General features: G+C 44.9%; 1 protein-coding gene across 6 annotated transcripts in view; it reads right to left on the reverse strand.

Moving 5' to 3' along the window:
• RUNX2 (RUNX family transcription factor 2) overlaps positions 1-19,039 on the reverse strand; it is a 282,428-nt gene that overhangs the window by 56,111 nt on the left and 207,278 nt on the right. For 4 of the 6 annotated variants that reach the window (XM_036869864.1, XM_036869863.1, XM_036869861.1 and 1 more), the window contains one exon: positions 14,758-19,037. The exons of 1 other annotated variant lie outside the window; for it this stretch is intronic. In XM_036869864.1, the coding sequence (XP_036725759.1) occupies positions 18,559-19,037 (479 nt within the window). In that variant the 3' untranslated portion in view covers positions 14,758-18,558. Of the gene's footprint in view, positions 1-14,757; positions 19,038-19,039 lie in introns of those variants that run through there. One more of the 6 variants, XM_036869862.1, reaches the window with a different exon arrangement.

Below are 19,039 nucleotides of genomic sequence, written 5' to 3' on the forward strand. Positions count from 1 at the left end.
GTAGCCCCAGAACACACGTGCACCCCGAGGCAGGCGTCATAATCACACATCTTCAGTAGACAAATCTAGCCTCTGGCCTCCCCCTTCCTGTCTCATTCCCAGCTTTAAACTACCCCTAGGTTCACAAGGGGCCCAAATCAGGAGACACCCGGAGGACTCCCTCCAGATGTGGATTAAAAATTAAAGTCACCTGATGCTTTAGCTCTTCTATCTCCGATCCACCCTCCAGGTCAGCCACCCGTAGAGTGTTTGGAAAGCAACCTAGGGTGATTCTCAGCCTTTCCAACACACTGGAATGCTCCCCAAACTTCTTTTTCTTAGACAGTTCACACACACACACACACACACACACACTCTCTCTCTCTCTCTCTCTCTCTCTCTCACATCTATAGCCTGTGTAGATACGTTGACACTTGGAAGCAAAAGAGAGGAAAGCTTTTATTATTGTTTGCCATTTGAAAATGATTATCTAGCAGGATGATGTGTATTGAAGGAGACGGCCTGCAGTTAGCGTCCCAGGGAGAGCTCCCTTCCTAGACCTGGGTGAGCCTGCACTACCTCCCGGCTTCTCGACTGGGGACTACCTGGTGCCAGACTTGGATGCCGACCAACACAAATTAAAGGAATATACTGCCTCCTAGACAGGACGGGGACGCGGGAGAGTGAGAATGCTGAGAATTTTAAAGGGATCATCACCTCAGCAGGAGACCAAAAATCAGCCTCAGAAAGAGCAGCTATCCCAACAGATGGTCACCTCTAGTTCAGAAAGTCTTTGGTTCTGGGTTACCGTGTGATTCCAGATGCTGTCTCTCTTGCACCCCACCACCCCCCCATCCCAGCCCAGGGCCTCCACCCCTCCCCCCAACAACTAGTCTCTCCTCTCAGTCCTTTCTGGAAATACAGCCGTGCCTTATTTAAAATCGCGAAGCCCTCGCACTGTTGGTGGGAATGTAAATTGTTACAGCCACTATGGAGAACACTATGGAGGTTCCCTAAAAAAACTAAAAATAGAACTACCATATGACCCAGCAATCCCACTGCTGGACATATATCCTGAGAAAACCATAATTCAAAAAGACACATGCACCCCATTGTTCACTGCAGCACTATTTACAGTAGCCAGGACATGGAAACAACCTAAACGTCCATCAACAGATGAATGCATAAAGAAAATGTGGTACATATATACAATGGAATATTACTCAGCCATAAAAACGAATGAAATTGGGTCATTTGTAGAGATGTGGATGGACCTAGAGTCTGTCATACAGAGTGAAATAAGTCAGAAAGAGAAAAACAAATATCGTATATTAACACATATATGCGGAACCTAGAAAAATGGTACAGATGAACCTATTTGCAGGGCAGGAACAGAGACTCAGATGTGGAGAACAGACATGTGGACGCAGCAGGGGAAGGGGAGGGTGGGAGGAATTGGGAGATTAGGATTGACATATATACACTACCATAGATAGCTAGTAAGAACCTGCTGTATAGCACAGGGAGCTCAGCTCGGTGCTCTGTGATGATCTAGACATGTAGGATGCGGGGGTGGGAGGGAGGTCCAAGAGGGAGGGTATATATGTGTACATAGAGCTGATTCACTTCGTTGTACAACAGAAACTAACACAACATTGTAAAGCAACTATACTCCAATTCAAAAAAAAATTTTTTTTTAAGGAAAATGAGAAAGGAAAGAAGAAAAGGAAGTAAGTAAGGCATGCAGGCAGGAAGGAAGAAAGGATTCCTTTCAAGAATTGGACCTCTTTTCCCTGGGTTCCATGTTGTCATTTATCTTCATATTTTCTCTCATTTTGCTAAAGCTCATTCTGCAGTAACTAATGTATATGTATATTAAATCATCACATTGCACACCTTAAAAAAATCACATTGTACAACCTAAATATGTATAACTTTTATTTGTCAATCATACCTCTATAAAGTTGGAGAAAAAATAAAATAAAATAAAATCGTGAAGCCCTAAAACGACACTCTGTGGGAAGGCAGTTAACCAACTTGTACTCAAAAATGAATCTAGAGGGACTTCCCTGGTGGCGCAGTGGTTAAGAATCCGCCTGCTAGTGCAGGGGACACGGGTTCAAGCCCTAGTCCGCTAAGATCCCACACGCCGCGGACCATTTAAGCCCGTGCGCCGCAACTACTGAGCCTGCGCTCTAGAGCCCGTGAGCCACAACTACTGAAGTCCGCACGCCTAGAGCCCGTGCTCCGCAGCAAGAGAAGCCACCACAATGACAAGCCCGCGCACTGCAACGAAGAGTAGCCCCCGCTCGCGGAAACTAGAGAAAGCCCGCGCGCAGCAGCAAAGACCCAACTCAGCCAAAAATAAATAAATAAATAAATAAAATTAAAAAAAAAAGAATCTAGAGGTGGGAACAGGGAGTCAGGGCTTAATGGGTGCAAGGTGTCTGTTTGGGAGTGACAAGAATGCAGTGGTCATACAACGTGGAGAGTGTAGTAAACGCTACTGGATTGTTCACTTTAAAAAATGGTTAATTTCATGCCATGTGAATTTCACCTCAATTTTTCTTTTAAAAAAAAGGATCTTCCAAGAAAGAGTAAATCCTTCTAGAATCCTATTAACCAGCCCACATTTGACTGGACCTCAGTCCCCTGAGGTGCTCATGGGAGGCTGTGGGGACGAAGCGGGACCCACATTATCCGATGGTTTCACGTCCTGGCAGGACAAGAGCTTCAGAGGCTCCCAGGACAGAGAGAAAATGAAATCAGCAAGCTAGCCCATAGGCTAAAATTAACTGACCCTATCTATGACCTGGACTTGGCAAGGGACTGAACTTCTCTCTTGTTCCTCCTCTGTGAGCCCAAACGTGTCTTATGAGACTACCAAGAGGGGCCCATAAAAGTGATGATAAACTCAGGCCAAATCTGGGGGGGGGCTATATATTTGGCTCCTATAACTTCATTTCTTTCTCTGCTACCAGCAAGCAGTCTCCAGGAAGTCCCCATGTCAGGCGATGCAGAATTTTTCTTAATATATGATGTTCATCTTCAACAGCCCTGGCCAGTTCAAAATAAAGAGAAGAGAGGATGCTGGGAGCATGTCCCCTACAAATTTTAAAAAGAAAATGAAAGAGGTCTTGTACTCCAACAAGCCGATGTGATACTTAGAAAAGAATCCTTTTGGCCGAAGAATATTTTTACTTCGTGTGTCTATATAAGTAGGCTTTTTTTTTTTTTTAATAGAAAGCACATCACTAGTGTCTAAAACCAAACGTGGTTTTGATTGAACCAGACTTACGTTTATATCTGAAGCTCATTGGCTAACAATAGAACTGGCTTTCCCATTTGCCAACATCAATGTTGACCTGTTTTCACCTAAATTTTATAGTTGTCAGAAAAAGAAACTGTGCGCTAGTCAGTGGCATACCCTGGCCTTTCTCAGCCACACTTGCTTGCATTTTTTGCAGCTCCTTTAAATTCCCCTTGTCACAAATACTAACAATAAGGTCAAGTATTTCAGTAAGAAATATTGAATTATTATCCAACTTTGTCAAACAGCCAAGAGCCTACGAAAGCTAACCACGAACTGTAGAAGGGCGGATTAACCTCAGGCCTCCCCACCCTGCCTCCATGGCTCGAGGAAGGATTTTTGGAACCAGGGGGGCACCGGGAGGGTTGGGGGGAATGGGAAAGGGATGGCTCACAATCACGTCCCAGCCCCCATCCCTCGGGAGTGTCTTGTTGCTCTCGTTTGCTGCTGCAAAGAGCCAGCTTTGATTTTTCTTGGAGAGGGTTCCAGGCACCCTAACATCTCAGTCACGCCAACAGCACGAGGCTGCCCAGCTCTCCTGATCCCCTGGCCGTATCCCTGTCCATCAAGGTTAATTTCTATGACAACATAAACTTCATTGCGTAGCCAATAAACTCAAACCTGATGGAACTTGATGTGGCCAGGACGGAGAATGACGAACGGGCAAGATGTCAGGGCTGGAAATAGAACTCGCTTCGCCAGCCAGTGGTTTGGGAGGCATAGAGATGGATTTATGTGTGTGTGCATGTGTTTTATTTGCTCTAATAACTGTAATAGATTTCCATTAATCAATAAACTGCCTCTTGCAGAGACAGGAATAAAATGCAAGGCCCCTGACATAAGCTTCAGGTAGAACCAGGACCCTCTCCCTCATTTTCACTCTAGCCCGTAGCAGCTAAGAGCACGGATCTCCTATCACCTCAAGGAATCTGGGCAGGGCAGGTTTCTTGGGCGAGAGAGAGAGAGAGAGAGAGAGAGAGAGAGAGAGAGAGAGAGAAGAATGAGGATTGGCTTTCAACTGGACAAGAAAGAGATTAGCCTGCAGGAAGGCAGCAGCCCCAGGACGAGATGTCAAAAAAATCATCCCAAGGAAATTTCCTGCTCTTTGAGCAGGGTGTGTGGCTTTGGAAGGAAGGTTGTAGTGGTTCCAAAAAACTTTCCTTGAAATGCAAATACACTGACTCCTCAAAGGTGAGGGTCGGGAAAGTTTTGTTTTATAAAAGAGGATGTCCACAGCGCAGGGGTAACTGGTGTGGGCTCGGAGAGAGATGCGGGGTCCATGGGAGGTCCTTCAGGGGCATGGCAGGCCTCCAAAAGAGGGGTCTGGAGGATTGGGTAGAGAAGACCCCAAAATACGGTTTTAAAGTTTTATGCAGGGTCGGTCATGAGCATAACTCTCGTGAAGTTCTTTGACTGTGTCTTATCCAGAGCGTCAACATCTCCCAACCATTTATACTTGTCACGCTACTGCATGCTGAAGGGTCCGACGTGCCAAATCATCCCTCCCTTTCTCATCAAGACTCCGGTCCACTTGGTAGTAGAGGTTGAACAAGCAATCGGATAAAATATATCTATACTTTGTCCTGAAAATTTGATATTTTGTGCTGTCATCCCTCGACATTTTTATAGTGGTACTTTCTTTTGTTAAACATTAAGATCGCACGTTTTTTTCTTCATGTTGTATATTTTGATAACATAGGTATTTCCTCTGGTTTTTGATGATCTGATATTGAATCTGGTTTCTGAAGTGGGACTCGTCTCCCACAGAGGTTCTGATACTGCTCATCCCACCCCCCTCACTCTAACACCTGTGAGAATCCCTCTTGCCCATCCTATCGGTGGAAGTGTGATTTGGAATGCTACCGAAGGCCACGAGCTGGGGGCAGCCGTCTCACCCTCTTTTTCTCTCTGGAGAGCTGTCCATGGGATCTCCATGGTGGGGATCCATCTGCTGCCAGGTACCACACTGCAGGGTGGACGTGGGGCTGACACGAGCTCAGCTGCAGACCCAGAATGGCGAGGAATTACTCAGCCTTCCAGATCCAGCTCAAGTGTCATCTTCCTGCTGTGCCCAGGAGCTGCTGCCTGAATGGGGCTCCTCTACCCTTGGTTCACATCACTGTTGTGGCACTGCTATGCCATGTTGTCACTTACAGCTTTATTTTTCTGTCTCTCTGAGCAGATGGTGAGTTTCTTGAGGGCATGGGGTATGTTTCATTCACTGCCATTCCCATCATTTCTAAGAAGTGTTTTTACATCAGTGTTTACTGAATGAATAAAAATGCAGCCCTTCCCTCAAGGTCAGATGAGAATTGGGGATTGTGAAGCAAACAATGACAGCTATTCTCTCAAGCAAGGGATAGGGTAAAGCTACAAATTCTTCCTCTTCTTAGCCCTCCACCTCCTTCCACCCTGTAAATGGCTTTGCACTTGTGTCTAATAATCAAGGGGAACAATAAGTCTGTGTCTATGATTAAACAGGCATCAGATGATTAATCACGTTCTAAGTTTTGTGTGATAGCACTACACCTAGTACCTGTGTCTTCCATCCTCGCCCCACTAGCACGGTTTTCTTCTTGCATCTTTAAAATTGAAGAGATCTTGGTGATAGGTAACTCAGTAAGTAGATAAAAGGTAAAATTGAGACGGAAAATCTTTTTTCAAGATTAGCTGTCATGTACCATTTGTTTAGATGGCTAGGATGTCGTGTTAATGAAGTCCAGAGTGTGGCCTCGTCTCTATAGCCAGAGCATGAAAGAGCGAATAGAAAGACCTTGGACCACGACAAGGTCATGACATCTACCCTTAGCACTGAGGACAAGGGGGCCTACGGACATCGGCTTGAACCATGTTGCCAACAGATAGATCATCTTTATCCAGGAAGGAATGACACTGATACTCTTAGACTGACGTTCTCACTAAGTCAGACCTGGGAGCTTTATCTATGATTTTAATGATGTCATACATAGCAGGTCTTTTTCAATAAGGTGAGCTGGAGTATGGTATGTTGGAAATTCGTATGTTGGAAATTAATTCACATGAGTAGAAGAAATTTTTAACAGAATCAGTATGAGTTTATAAAAAATGGAAATAGGTTCATAAAAAGTACAAAAGTAAATAAGTGCTTAATGAAAAGACAACACAGAAGAAGCTACTCTTATAAAGGAAGGAAATGTCTCTTCCAGTGAATGAGTATGAGAACGGCTTGGAAGTAGATTCCAACCCTTCACGTCCCCTCATCTGTCTACAGGGTGATCCTGCATAAGTGATTTGACCTCTCTGGGGTTTCATTTACTAATCCTCTACAAACTGGCCATTTTTGCCAATTCTGTGAGAAACAATGGACCTCGTTCTCTCTCTTAATGCTAGGCAGACTATACCTGCCTCTTAAAACTCCCCATAATTTCTCCATTCTAAAAGCTACTCCAAATCTATAGGTAAGAGTTGCTGCATGGAACCTTAGCATACCATCTAGAAGGTAATATATCACTGCCCACATTTAAGGAGAAGGTCAAGAGAGGTTAAGTGGCTTGTTCAAGGTCACACATTTAGTTGGTAGGGATCTGGAACCCAGATCACTTTGCCACTAACTGCTTTCCCCCTTTCTTTCTTCTTTTTTTTTTTTTTGAATTAATTAATTTATTTTTTGGCCATGACGCATGACATATGGGATCTTAGTTCCCCGACCAGGGATTGAACCCATGCCCCCTGCAGTGGAAGCGCGGAGTCCTAACCACTGGACCGCCAGGGAATTCCCTCTGCTTCCCTCTTTCAATATACCACTCAACCCCTTAATGCAGAGTTGGCTGCATGACTGTGACAACAAGAAAGAGAAAATAGAAGACCAGCTTTCCCCCTTTGATTATATGAAAATCATCCACTTTTTCAACACCAAGCCTCCCATATACTGTGGTAGAAATGAAAGGCTTGTATGACTAAATATAGATGCCAAGTATCTCACAAATACTTGAGTGTTTCAGGAAATGAAAAATAGAAAATGAAATTGGCTATAAGCAGAAATCAAAACTATCCAAATTGTCTCTAGAAACTAATCACTAACTTTTTAATCTCTGTTTTGGGCAACCTGAAACATTCATGAATTCGCTTAAATAAAGAATGGCATGACAAACACCTCTTATTGGGATGGATTAAGTTGAATAGAGACGCTTTCCAAGGTGCTTTGTAATGGTGCTTTTTTAAGCCTTCCACCATACTGCTCTGCCTAGAGTAGGTGTTCAATAAATATTTTCAGAAAGAAGAAAGAAAAGAAGGCAGAGAGAGTGAGAGGGAGAGAGGTCATTTCTGTTCTCTTGGGATTTCAGGAAAATGGGATATTAATTCCATATAAAGTAGATGTAAGGAAATAGTCCATAAAATGCTTTAAAACAGTTGGAGAGAAGCCTACTTGTTCAGTTAAAGAGATTTAAATGATTTAGGGCAGAGAACACCGGTGCCCCATTCCCAGGCTCCTCCAGGCCGCTGCACAAGTACACAAAGCCATGCACACACCAGGTATCCCATCTCAGGCCTGGGGCCTCCAGGATCAGCTCTCTCCAGTACACAGCACTGCCTCTTAGTGATGCATTTCAGAAATGCGGGATATGGGTGCAGCCCCTTCATCAGGTGGTAAGAAGGATCCCAGAGCCACTCTTGGAAACGAAAGAGCTGAAGTTGACAGGAATTTCTTGGCTTGGGCCTTTCTCTTCTAAGATGAGGTCAATGCTGCCAAATTAGGTTCATTAATACCTTTTGCAGTAACAAAATTAACATGAAACTCAACACACCTAAATGGAAAACCTTGGAAGAGATTACAGACTGGGGACTGAGGCTGGGGTAGGGTCAACATTTCTGTTCTGAATGTGCCTGTGTGTTTTAAGTTTATAGTTATGTGATGTGATGTCTCTGAGTTCCTACAGGGAAGAACCCATGGTAAACCAATTGCCAAACTTAGCCATGACGTTCGGTAGAAATTAGTTTATAAAATATGTAGAAAAATATTACTTTCAAAGAGCAACATTTTTTTAAATGTTAAAAGAATATTTTTTAAAAAGCATTCCACTTGGGGCTCCAGCTCTATTGTGATTCAAACTATTTGGAAACCTTATTGACTCATTTTAAGAGAATCATCTTAGTTATTATGAGTAACGATAATAGGTCCCATCAGTTTTATACTTACTATGCTGTAGACACTTTGCTAGGCTTCCTCATATCTCATTAACTCATTTACTTTCTCCATTATACAGATGATAAAGGAGATTGTGTCTAAAGTTTTAGCTTAGGAATATAGTCTCTGGAATCAGGCAGATCTAGGCTTGAGTCTTAATGGCTGTGTAACTTGGGCAAGTCTGAGCCTCAGTTTCTTCATCAGTAAAATGGGGATAAAACCAATACTACCTTCTTCATAGGTTGCTGAGAAGATTGAGATAAGTCACGTGAAACATTCAGCCAAGTGCCAAGGGCATAGTCCAGTGTGCCATGAAAATTAAATGTTGTTAAGTATTATTATTATTATTATTTGATCACATTACCAGTACCAAATACAACTTTTCCCCAAGAGGAAATTAAAACAATGGCCATCAGTGCCATCCCAAGAGGGGAAGGAGGTAAATCATCTTCTGTCTCCACTCCTTTCTCCCCGGGATGTTCGTATTAGCGAGATGAGGGCCAAGCAAACTTCAAGGACAGCTACAGAGGACGAGAATTGTGAGAAAATAGTTGCTGGGGTGTCCTTTGTGCATTGCAGGGGAGGGAGTGGCAAGCAGGAAAAGGAAGGACCAGGGTTTAGGAGGATGATGGGAAGAAGAAAGGCCATAAGGAGGACTTTTTGGACCTGATTACCGGTACGAGCCTCTCTACCTGCTCCTAACGTCCCTTCCTTCTCTCACTCCTGCAAGCCCCAAGGAGAGACAGTCAGGGAGTACCAGGCACCCCTGCTCTCTGGGAAGCAACTTCTGGGTGGCATGAGCCGGCAGCAGTGTGCAGCCTTGCCCCACAGAGCCCCACAGCGGCTCTGGCAGCTCCCTGGGAAAGAAGAAAGCAGCGTCTTACATGTGTGGCGTATTCTAAAACAAAATAAGAACTGCGAGATTTGATGGACTCTGACAGGGGGAAGAAGGGAGTGAAAAAGATGGAACAAAGATGCCATTTTAAAATTATTGGCTTGGGTTCAGGATTTCACTATTTTCTATGGCAAGGAGCAAGTAAAAAAATCCCTCCTATTGATGAGTATTTTTTTATAGTCGGTGAAAGCCAAAGGGCTCGGGGCTTCCGACTATTCCCTCCTGGGGCACCTGGGAGCCGGTCCTCTGGATAACTCAGAAAAGAGCTGGACGGACAGCAGGCAGGAGACTCAGAGGCCCCCAGCAAGCAGCATGAAGGAGGCACGGGTGCAGGAGGACAGACTGTGTTTTCAGCTAGGATTCTGTGATCTTCCTGCCAAACGGGGGTTTACAAAGCAAAAACCTCCAGAGAATTCTCATACTTTCTGGCTTATTCTCCTGGTGTTCATCTTAACAGGAATCAGCTGTTTGCCTTCTCACTTCTCCAGCATGTTGCCGAGGAGAATTTAGCATCTGGTCTGGCTATTATTAAAAACAAGAACATCCTGCTCCGTTGGGAGAACAGCACCACTGGCAAGAAAAGGACAGAGATATTTGCATTCAGGATTCCAAAGATGGGTTTCGGTTCAATATCTGCTCTCCCTCCTCCCCACCCCCCCTCCCCACCCAAGCTTTCATTTTAAATTTCCCAATACATCTGTCATTTGCATCGTGGTCTCCTCTTTCTGAAACAGAGAGATGGAGTGTACTTTTTCCTTTCACTGGGAGGCAGGAATCACTGGAGTTGTTCAAACACTGACCCGCTCCCGCTGTGTGATAAAGTTGAACTACCAGAGGAAATTTTTTTTTTTTTTTTTTTTTTATTTCGGAAATGAAAAAGTAAACAAGACTGGGGCTGCATCGGTATTCAGGCTCCAGCTTTTTTGTTGTTGTTTTTGTCTTTTGCTTTTTTTAAGCATTGGGCTAGGAGCCTGAAGGAACCGTATAATATGAAAAACCCTGAGAGGTTTTATTAGCCAATAAAAAAAAAAAACTGAGTTCCCATTAACCACTTAACTCCTTGCTGAAGTTCCGCCCTTTCTTCCCTCCTGGATCCTTCTCTCCCTCTGATGCCGGTGAAGAATAGAAATTTGGCCCATTGGTCTCTCCCCGCACAATCTGAGTTCCCAGTGTGTCCCAGAAGTTGTGGTGGAGAAGTACATTCAGTAATTATCTCTGCATTTCTCATCTGTAAAACCACTAATAAGATCTTGATAAGGAGTCAGATTTTCTATGCCCCCAAATCCACACCCAGAAAGACTCCCTGAGCACACTGCTAAAAGGAGAAAGGTCATCGTGATTTTCAAGATTTCAATACTAAATGACTGTTAGAGAAAAACAGAATCGGGCTAAGACATTGCTGGAATATGTCATGATTCTCACAAAAGGCTCCTCTCGTTTCAGGGCAGAAGAATAGAGAGAAACTCACAGAGAAACAGAAAGTGAAACTGGCCAGAGTTGTTACACTGTCAGAGATGGATGCAGTTATAAAAAAAATAAATGACCTAATTTAGGAAGGAAAGGATGTCCAAGGAGATTTAAATCATAAAACCGTTGTATTAAGGCTCCCGCGATTACGCATGTCATGCGGTTTTGTGTGTTTGCTTTTGCTGTTTTTAAATAAGACATTTGCACATTTACATCAATCCATCATCCGATTGCATTTTGGGAGTTCCTGGTACCCTCAGCTCTCAAAGACCCCCTTCAGCTCTGCCACTGTATCCTGTATCTCCTAACTCCACTGATCCCACTCTATCTTCCTTCCATCCCCGCATCTGGGCTACCTCTGGTACTTTGGGTTCTCCAGTAGAAATGTCCCAAGGCAGAAGGAGTACAGGGCCACATGAGACCTCGTTGCAATTTTGTGTTCTGGTCTCATTTAGTGTTGTGAAGACAAAACTAGTTCTTGAAGGGCTTATGTGGAAGAACTTTTGCTCATCCCCATCCCTCCCCACTCCTATTTTTTTAGCATTTTGCTAGATGGTCTTGGTTTCTCCATAAGGATGACAGGTTGGGGGGTGGGGGGCAGGGGTGGGATTCTTTCCATCCTATCGGCTGTGGAGTGGCACAGAAAGACCTGGGACAAAAAGACAGCAATCATGACGTGAGCTACCTTTGCAATGCTAAAACATAAAGCAGGTTTTCCAGAAAACCCCACTGAGCGGTCAGACATCATTGCAACAAGATAATAAGCAAATGAAATTAAAATAAATTTTAGTAAAAGTTCAGTGAGTTTCCAGAAACTTGATCCTTCTGCTTTCCAACTGGTTGAGCATGTCCGTCCAGGACAGCAGGGCCGGTTGAATCACAAAACGCTTGTGAATAAATGTGTTACAAAAATGAATAATAACCCTTCTTAGATGTTCATGTCACCGTGCTCCTGACATCTCAGGGAGGCGTCCAGTGTCCCCTGTCCCTTCTAAATAACCTATTTGAAGAAGAGTAATTGCTTGTGGGATGGTGTGTTTTTTTGCAGAATTTGAGGCAAATAAATGCTGTGTCAAGGGGTATCTGTGTGTGTGCTGAGCTTCGTCTTTCCCTGAAGGTTGCTCTGGCACCTCTTCCCATCCCTCCACCCTCCTCCCTCCCCGCCTCCCTCCCTTCAGGTGTGCGTGCACCCATCACACACACACACATACATACACACACACACACACACACACAAACGCCCCTTAGTATACTGCCCTTTACATCTTCAGTGGATCCTTTGCCAAATTTTGATGAATTACTTTTTAAAAAATGTCATTTCCAAGGCCTCCCGACTGAATGCTGTGAAGCCCCAGGGGAGCCACACAGAAGCTGGAGGAGGAGGGAGATGCCCTCGCCTTTGCTCAGAGCTCATAATTTAAATGAGAGCCATCCATGTATTGGTTACTAGCTGGCCTTACTTAAGCATCTTCTGCAGACCCAAGGAGAGAGCCCAGGAAGGAAGAGCAGAGGTGGTGGAGCAGGGATTGGAGTAGCCCGGTGCCCCCAGCACCAGTGAGCAACCAGCTGTCACCCACATGTCCTCTGCACCAACACCCGGACAGCTCAGGCATCCTTCGAAGGATCCTTCCCAAGCCCTTCGGACCCGATTCGAGGAGCAAATGCGTGTGTTTGCCTGGGGTCTCACAGGAGAGCTGGCCTGAGCTCACTGAAATGGAGGAAGTCAGTTGTCCCCAGAAAAACTTAGAGCCTGTAAGATAGCGATCTTATCATACCACCCGCCCCCCCCCTCCCCCCCCCCACCACCAAAAAAACCCTGTTTCCTAGGACAGGTCTCTAAAATGGCTTTAAGTGATTGGGTCAGAGATTGAAACTGGATTGCCCACTGTTAACCTGATCATCTAGGTAGGGTTGTTTGCTTACATCAGACCAGCCGGTACCTGCATTTGCACCCTGGCTCTTGGCTGGGTCAGTGCAATGAACCACCCGCTTCCAGAGGGGATGAAAAATCAACACGTGCAGATCTGTGGGCCCTGCCCTCCCTGTGAACAAGGGCTTCCTCTACCTCCTCCCTGGCCTTTTCAGACTGTTCTCAAATCCCATAAACATAAACATGTGGCTCTTCAACCGCATCTGTAGATAATAACTTCAGGGGGCTTCCTGTTTACACGGCAATACCCATTTCCCAGCCAAATAAACTCTGCGACAGAGAGCTGAGGTGTTTATGGGGCCAGTCTCGGCCGGGATCGAGTTAACAGGAAACACCCACTCTCCAAGAAATGTCTGATGATTAAATATTTGTGGGGCAGGGGGCACAAAGGGTCAAAAACACTGGAGAAATTGCTTTCTTCTTCCGCCTGTCGTTTCCAGTGAGAAACAGAAGCGGCCATGATAAATACAGCCCAGCCGGCCAGGCCTAGCAAAGCCCCACAGCCGTGCTGTTTGCTGGCTGCAGGGCCCGTGAAGCGGGGAAGATGGAGGAAGTGCAGACTGGAGAGTCAGGGGCCTCTGTCCCAACACATACAGCCCTCAGGGTGCCATCAGGTGGAGGGACGGGGCAGGCAGATGGGCATTCAGCCCCGGGAAGTCCCTCAGTCTCCTATCGGGCCGTCCTGTTTCAGTGAGCAACGTATTCTCGCACCAGCTCTGTCCAGAAAGCCCCTGGCAACGTCTGGAGACATTTTTCATTGTCGCGACTGGGCAGACGCTACAGGCATGTAGCAGGTAGAAGCCAGGCACGCTGCTAAACACCCTCCAATGCACAGGACAGTCCTCCCTGCACACACGCCGAAGAATTATCCAGCCTGAAACGTCAGTAGCGCCAAGGTCTAGCCCAGTGCCTTTCCGTAAACCAAGAAACTGAGACCCCGAGGAGGAGAGTGATTTGCTGCTGCGGGATAAAGCTGGAGAGGCCGAGAAGGCCACCATGCCCACCTCCCGTGTAGTGCCTTTTAAAGCCACACAGATGTTTAATTTAAAAGGATAAATAAATATACATCCTCAAAGAGTTGCAAACAAGTTCCCTGGCCTAAGTTCACCCAAGTGCTTTTAGGATGTCTCCCAGGCTTAGAAATGAGCTGTTTCCAAGATCTCTCAGAAAACAGTGCCAAAGGGGTAAGAATGAGCAGATCTAAAAGGCAGCCTCTAACTCCTAGCGTGATGTGGGCCCCCCCGCCAGTGACTGTGCTTGTCGGCACCGAGGTCTCCCCATCCCTCTCTAGAACTGTGATAAGCCAAGGCATACGGACAGCACGGGACGGGACGGAAAGAAAGCAACCGCTCTACCCCAGGCCCTCGACCTTCTCGCAGGGGAGGGACTTACCAAAAATAAACAGTGGCCCAGAAAAAACGTCTCCAAACTAGAGTTAACCTCACTAGTAGTAGAATTTTTCTGAGGCTAGAGCTCTCCAGGCCAAGGTCCGTTTTCACTCATCCTTGTCTTTGGTTGACTTTCTGCTTAAGAACCCAAAAGAGATGTCAGAAGGAAAACAGACTACCCCCTACGGCTGGGCTGCTTGAGCTCTTGTGACTACAGTCAAGGGTTCACTTGTCGGCCCCGTTCATGTGCCCAGAGATTCGCATCATGGAACCATCGAGGCTGCTGTCTTTCTACCCTGACTCGTCCCCTGGTTGGAATAAGGGGCTTTACCCAAGGATGGGGTGAGCACTCCTTCCTTCAGACAACAGGCTGATAAGGAAGTGAGCACACTGCTAGATTCTTCACCCACCCCTCTCTAGGGGTAGGACAAAACAAGAACCCAGCGCTTACCAAGACGGTTTTCCTCTCACCAGTAACATAGGATCTCTGCTCTCATCCAGCCCTGGCAAGTCCTACGACCAATAAGTGCCCAGGTGTAGGCAGGAGTAGGCGTCAGACTAGAGAAGAAACCGCGGATGAGAAAAGACCCAGTGTACACACATAACAAAACCAAAAAAGCCATTTTATTGAAAATTAAATTCAAACTTCAAATTAATATTACAATCATGAGAAAAATGCCAAATAATTCAATTTACAGTTGCAACATACAATACAAATAGTCCCTTTGAAGTTAAGAGTAAACTCATCCACAATCATGACCTGTGGCACAAAGCAGAATTTGTACAATATGTGCACGGAAAGCAAATCTTGGGCAACAGCGACTGGAAAAAAATAAAAATGAAAAGCTTGTATTTACACAAAATGCTACAAATATTTTTGTTCCACAGAAATCTAAGAATGGTAAAGCATATCCAAAAAAAATGGAATTTTATTCAAAATACCTAAGAAATTACTGTAAGTTATGGTTTTGGCTGATATACTCCAAAGTACTGCATGAAGAAGCAAACAGTTATTTGTAAACATGAAGTAAACAAACATCTAAAAAATTCTCACATAGAAAATATGTTTCAAATGTGTTATCTTTTTAAGAACAACAAATTCAAGGTTTGGAAGAGTCGTCTTTTATTTATTTTATTTATTATGGTTCTTTCGAATGTCATAGGTATAATTATTGTTTTTGCTAATGCTTTGTGTTTCCATGTATTCACCTAGACTCTGAGTCAGTCCCTTTCCTGGGAATGGAGGGAACTCTTTCAGCCAGCACACACATCTCTTCCCCTGTGAATCTGCAATGGACGGGCCCCAATGGTGTACAGTTCTCTGCTCACTTTTAAAAGGCCCTGGTGGGGGTAAGACGGCCTGAAGAGCGAACCACAGCTGATACTGTTGAGTCTTTCAGTTCCAACCTGGATGTCATTTCACACAAAAAAAACCTAAAGCTTCGGTACCTGTTCTGGAACTCTGACATAGGTTAGAACAGGTTAAAAAAGTGGCTGTATTGGTCACACTGTAAACCATGCCTTTTTAATCTGAAGGAAGTAGAGTGCTGGCTAGTTCATGGTTCCACAGTAGCAGTAAGGCTTTGCTTTGGTCTTGAAATCACAAATCATACACGTGACCCAGTGCAAATTAAGGATTTGGTTAAAAAAAAAAAAAAAAAAAAGATAGAAAAATTTAACCCCCCGGGCTAAAAAAGGGCTGAATTTGATCTAAGAAATGTAAATTACCCCATTGGAATGGTTTGAGTGAGGGGAGAAGGAAGAAGTGCTTGAATTTTTCCCAAGGAAAAAAAAGAAAACTTTTAAAGTGTTTCTGGGTTGCTGCCTGCAGCCACTATACTAACATTTCAACACAAAAGCATCCCTCAAGTCACTTAGTATGTGTACTGTAAACTTAAAAAAGCCCTTTCAACATTAAAAAAAAGAATGTACAGATATAGTACCTTTTTTATTAAATAGGGTACAGCTGGCACTGGCAGTGACATTTTTTCTGTCAATTAATTAAGATTGAAATGTGTAACCAGACACTGGCTTTTTTAAGTGCTACTGAAACAAACACACATATTTTACACTTACAAATAAATGGACAGTGGCTTGCTTCAAGCTACCACACACAAATAATAAATAGTATCAATTACTACTTCCATCTTCAGTAATAGAAAAGTGGCTTATTTATCTAAGCATACTTGGTATACAACCTTTAGAAGGCAAAGTGTTTTGTTTTGGTTGGGCTTGGTTTTCCCCTCGATCTTTATTAGGAGGAGTCAGGGTGAATTCCCAGGCGAGGAGCACAGGTCCAATGCCCCACGAGCCGTCCCAAGATGCTTGGTGCTCTATGAGGTGGGCTGGACGATGGATGACGGGGGAGCAAGGGGCCTCTGGGGCTGGAGGCAAATCTCTATAAGGTTCTGCCTGGGGGCGGGCACAAGCTTTAAATGAAAGGGCCCTGACCTGTGGGGGAGGTGGGTGGGGATCTGCCTGGTGGGGTCGTGAAGTGGTCCTGGCTTGGATCAAGGATCCACACTTGAGAATCTGCCACGTGGCCGCCAGGAGTGGTCAAAGTGCATCCGACAGGAGGGCTTCGGCTCAAATTCATACGCAGTAGTAGACACCAAATTCCACCTAGCTTTGCCTTCCCTTCGCCCCCCCATGGTGAGAAATATGAATATCAGAGGCTGTATTCTGGGTCCCCACTGCCTGTATGTTCTCAGATCAGCTGCCTGCTGGAACCTGCCTACTCCTTCAGACGACCCTGCTCCCGGAAGACAAGGACTTAACTCTGCTCCTTTAAATGCAAATTCTGTGGGAAGCTGCCAGTGGGCCCCGGGCTAAGGCAGATTTGGGTTCCCCTGACTTACTGTTTGGTAAGGCGTTTTGGGTAACGCTCCCTGGGGCAGTTTTGCTTTCCTGTACCGTGTGTATCACGACTGATCCTTCAGCCACATGTGTGGCTTTAAGCTGACTACGTCTTCACTGGTGATGTCGAGTTTTGCTTTAACTATGAAACCACAGAACATTGTTCTGCAGTTCAAGGATTCACTTGTGCTTGTCTTTTTAATATGACAAGAGTCATCATTATTTCAAAGAAATTAGGAAACCACATCACTCCAGCATTTCATGCCGACAAAGCGCAACGTAAGTGATAAAGGACTAAGGGTTGCTTTTTTTAAATCTCTGATTATTGCTTTTTAAAAGGCAAAGCTGTGTTAGAGGCAATCAAAGATCTGAAAAGAACTAAACATAACATTTCCTTCATACATCACAAAAACAAGCTACATCTAAAATATTTGGAGATGGAAGTATTTTTAAAAATCACATTGTGTCTGGATGAACTGAAATTGCTTAGCAATATTTCAGATATGGCTCTAGCCCACTGAAGAAATTTGTTATTTAATAAAGAGCACTTTTAGAGACCGAAGTCAACATATCAATACACTAAGAAATGTTTCAAGGGTCCAAATGTCATTAAATAATTATAAATATATCTTTAAAGTTATATGACCATTCACGTTAGCAAGTTACCTCAGATTTTACACATATTCATAATTTAAAAAAAAAAAAGAAGACAAATAACACACAGCCAAACGCAAACACTATCTCTACCATTATGGCTATAATAAGGTATTGCCATTTTCAGTTTTGCATAAAAGAAGAAGGGGTTAGGTGGGAAGGGGGCAGTCCGGGATCGGATTTCTTTTTGGTTAAATGGGAAAAGGAAAAAAAAAAAAAAAGTATAAAAAGCTAAAATAAAGTAATCTATCCTGATCGGTACTTTCTGAAGTCACTTTCTTAAAGTAGGAAAAAATTAAAATAAAAAACAACTGAACCAAACAGTTCAAATGAGTACTTGCAGCAAGTGTGAAAGCCAACGTTTGGAACAGTTACTCTGAATGGATGGCACGGGGATGGAAGCGTTCTTTCTGCCCCTCTTCCCTTCGTGGGCACCTGGCCCGGCTGTGTCAGCGGGTCTGCCGAGGGCACTGGTCCACACACAGCGGCACCGCGGGGGTGTGTGGTGTCAAAGCACAGGGGACAAGCGTCTCTGCTCTTCCTCCTGAACTTGGGAGTCCCCCTCTCTGAACTGGCATCTGAACAGGTTACTGAGGATAACAGACCAAATGACCACAGCAACAGAAGTACCTTTTCTCCTTTGTTTGCTCGCAAAGGCACATGTTTAAATAGAGAATGATCTGAAATCTGATTAGGATTGTCTCTCTCGGGCCTCTTGCTTCTCAAGAGCTACCCTCTGAGGGTTGCAAGATCATGACAGACTGAGTGAATGCAAAAAAAAAAAAACCTTCTAAAAAATAGGCACTTTGTAGATAGGCTAGTTGATATACATATATATGCACTCTCTATACATGTATATGTCGATACATTTGGGACGTGGCTCCCAGAGACCGCTGGGCCACTGCTGAGGAAGTTTCAATAGGGCCGCCAAACAGATTCATCCATTCTGCCACTAGAATTCAAAACGGTGGGGGAACTGCTGTGGCTTCCGTCGGCGTCAACGCCATCGCTCTGGTTAGGCAGGTTTGGGTTTAAGAGCGTGCTGCCGTTCGAGGTGGTGGTGCACGGCGGTAGCATTCTGGAAGGAGACCGGTCCCCCCCGGGCACCACGGGGAACTGATAGGATCCTGACGAGGTGCCATAGTAGAGATATGGAGTGCTGCTGGTCTGGAAGGGTCCGCTCTGGCTTTGGGAGGAGCCGGGGTAGGGTGGTGGCAGGTAGGTGTGGTAGTGAGTGGTGGCAGACATACCGAGGGACATGCCTGAGGTGACTGGCGGGGTATAAGTAAAGGTGGCTGGATAGTGCATTCGTGGGTTGGAGAAGCGGCTCTCAGTGAGGGATGAAATGCTTGAGAACTGCCTGGGGTCTGAAAAAGGGCCCAGTTCTGAAGCACCT

This window comes from Balaenoptera musculus, chromosome 11, assembly GCF_009873245.2.
Source record: "Balaenoptera musculus isolate JJ_BM4_2016_0621 chromosome 11, mBalMus1.pri.v3, whole genome shotgun sequence".
Classification (NCBI taxonomy): domain Eukaryota; kingdom Metazoa; phylum Chordata; class Mammalia; order Artiodactyla; family Balaenopteridae; genus Balaenoptera; species Balaenoptera musculus.